Source organism: Miscanthus floridulus, chromosome 9 (assembly GCF_019320115.1).
Source record: "Miscanthus floridulus cultivar M001 chromosome 9, ASM1932011v1, whole genome shotgun sequence".
Classification (NCBI taxonomy): domain Eukaryota; kingdom Viridiplantae; phylum Streptophyta; class Magnoliopsida; order Poales; family Poaceae; genus Miscanthus; species Miscanthus floridulus.
This window is the reverse complement of record NC_089588.1, coordinates 29,999,549-30,001,658: the sequence shown is the minus strand read 5'-3', so window position 1 is coordinate 30,001,658 and position 2,110 is coordinate 29,999,549. Positions and strand designations below refer to the sequence as shown.

Genomic DNA, 2,110 nt, shown 5'->3' with positions numbered 1-2,110 from the left:
ATATATAGAGAGAGATAAGAACTAATACCCTGTAGGCTATCTACGAAATAACTTATTTTCTAGCCGGACCAAAACTCAGGGCCCTCATCGTCACCAGCGGACCATGGTCACCCAAACCTTGTCCATTCATCCACCGCAGGTCACGCTCGTGGCTTTTTTGGGCTCGGTGGTCCCCTTCGGACTATGAATGCATGCATCGATTAATTCGATCCCCTGATTTTTACCCCTTCCTAATCCTGCCACAGGCCATAGGCCATAGGCCATAAAAAATATTTCATATTGTCATTTTTCTTGCCAATCGATCTTTGGAGGTGTGCGTGATGGATCCATGGCGACTCTCTCCCTACGGACGGCACCCACAGGGGCGACGATGCCCGCGCGGACAGCACCCCCGGCAGCGGCGGCCTCCTCGTCGCCACTCCCTGCGCCTCCCTGTCGCGATGGCGGCGTCGCGCTCGCCCTCCCGGCTCATGTGGCGGCGGCGGCTATCCAGCACGGCACCACCGCTCCTTCCCCCGAGATGCCGCTCCCTGCCTGCGAACCACCGTCGACGTCGGCTCCATGCTCCATCGCGCAACGCGGCCCTAGGCTGCGGCGGTGTGACCTTCCACCGTGCGACCCCATCTCGCATAGATGGTGGCCCCTGCGGCGGCGCAGCTCGCCGCCCCGCTCGCACGGCACTCCCCGACGGAGACGCAGCCGGTCTCGCTCGGATGGCGGCCCCGGCGACGGAGCTGCAAGCCTCGCACGGAGCTGCAGAAGAAGGCCAGCTACACGGACATGAAGGCCATGGTATTCCTGGTGGCCGCCACCGCCGTGGCCGCCGGGTACAACCTGCTGCAGGCGGCTCGCTGTTGCGTCGCCCTGGCCATGTCCGGCGGAGGCGACATGGTGCCGGGTCGGCGGCGGCGCCTGCTGGCCGGGTGCGTCTTCTCGTGCGACCAGGCGCTGGCGTACGTGCTGCTGGCCGCCGTCGCCGCCGCCGCCGCACTGCAGGCCTCCGTCGTCACCAAGCACGGCCAGCCCGAGCTGCAGTGGATGGGCATCAGCGCCCTCTACGGCGCCTTCTGTAGGAAGGCCGGCGCCGGCGTCGCTAGCGCCGTCGCGGCCGGGCTCGCCGCCGCCCTGCTCGCCTTCCTCTCCGCCTTCAACCTCTTCAGGCTGTACGGCAGCAAGAGCTAATATTGTTTAGTCACCATGGATTACAGTAATTCATTTAAAAATTTATCGTAAATCAGATACAATAGACATAGATTCTAGTAATTCATTTACAAATATTCATAGTACAAAGTTCTTGTAAATATTCTTTGTGCAAGTTCTCGTAAATTTCATAGTACGAGATATTCACAGGATAAAATTCTCGTAAATATGTATATTATAAAATTCTCGTAAACATTTACAGTACAAAATTCTCGTAACTCTATCCTAGTTATCATCTCAAGCAACTAATATTCCAGTAACTATTTTAGTAAATTCGTCTTATGCTTTACTATTATTTTATATCTACGTAGAGAGTAACTCTATCCTAGTGACACGTTCATCACTTGCATGCACGTGTGCGTAACCACTACCGGAAACCGGCACTTTGTCGAGTGCCGGAGGCTTTGCCGAGTGTATTTTATTGGACACTCGACAAAGACGGTCTTTGCCGAGTGCCAAATAAAATACACTCGGCAAAAAAAAAACACTCGACAAAATACGCCTTTGCCGAGTGCTTTTTTTCTGTCACTCGGCAAAGATGTATTTTGCCGAGTGCTATTTTTCGGCGCACGGCAAAATGCGTCTTTGCGGAGTGCTTTTTTTCTGGCACTCGGCAAAGATGTATTTTGCTGAGTGCCTTTGTTTTGGCACTCGGCAAAGAGACATTTTGCCGTGTGTATTTTTTTTGGGCCCTCGGCAAATCAGTTTTTCAAAGCAATTTTTGAGGCCCTAAATGAATTCAAATTAAAAACTTTTCAATTACAAAGTTGTATAACTTCTCAAGATCTACAAAGTTTATTTTAGTCATTTCTTCATTTGACAAAGCGACAATAACGTTGTTCATAAAATCTACATCTCTCATTAGTTTCATAAAAGTAGAAGAGATATATATAAGATTTGTGAATAATAT

The 2,110-nt window shown here is 51.7% G+C and overlaps 1 protein-coding gene across 1 annotated transcript; it reads left to right on the top strand.

The window, feature by feature from the left end:
• The first annotated feature begins 338 nt into the window (after nucleotides 1–338).
• On the top strand, nucleotides 339–1,254 carry LOC136481639 (CASP-like protein 2U1). The gene has a single exon (XM_066478972.1). The coding sequence runs from the start codon at nucleotides 634–636 to the stop codon at nucleotides 1,180–1,182; it is 549 nt and encodes a 182-aa protein (XP_066335069.1). The 5' UTR covers nucleotides 339–633; the 3' UTR covers nucleotides 1,183–1,254.
• Nucleotides 1,255–2,110: the final 856 nt, after the last annotated feature.

What these genes read in the sequence shown, in the direction of transcription:
- LOC136481639 (XM_066478972.1), top strand. Translation starts at nt 634, where the DNA reads ATGGTGGCCCCTGCGGCGGCGCAGCTCGCCGCCCCGCTCGCACGGCAC.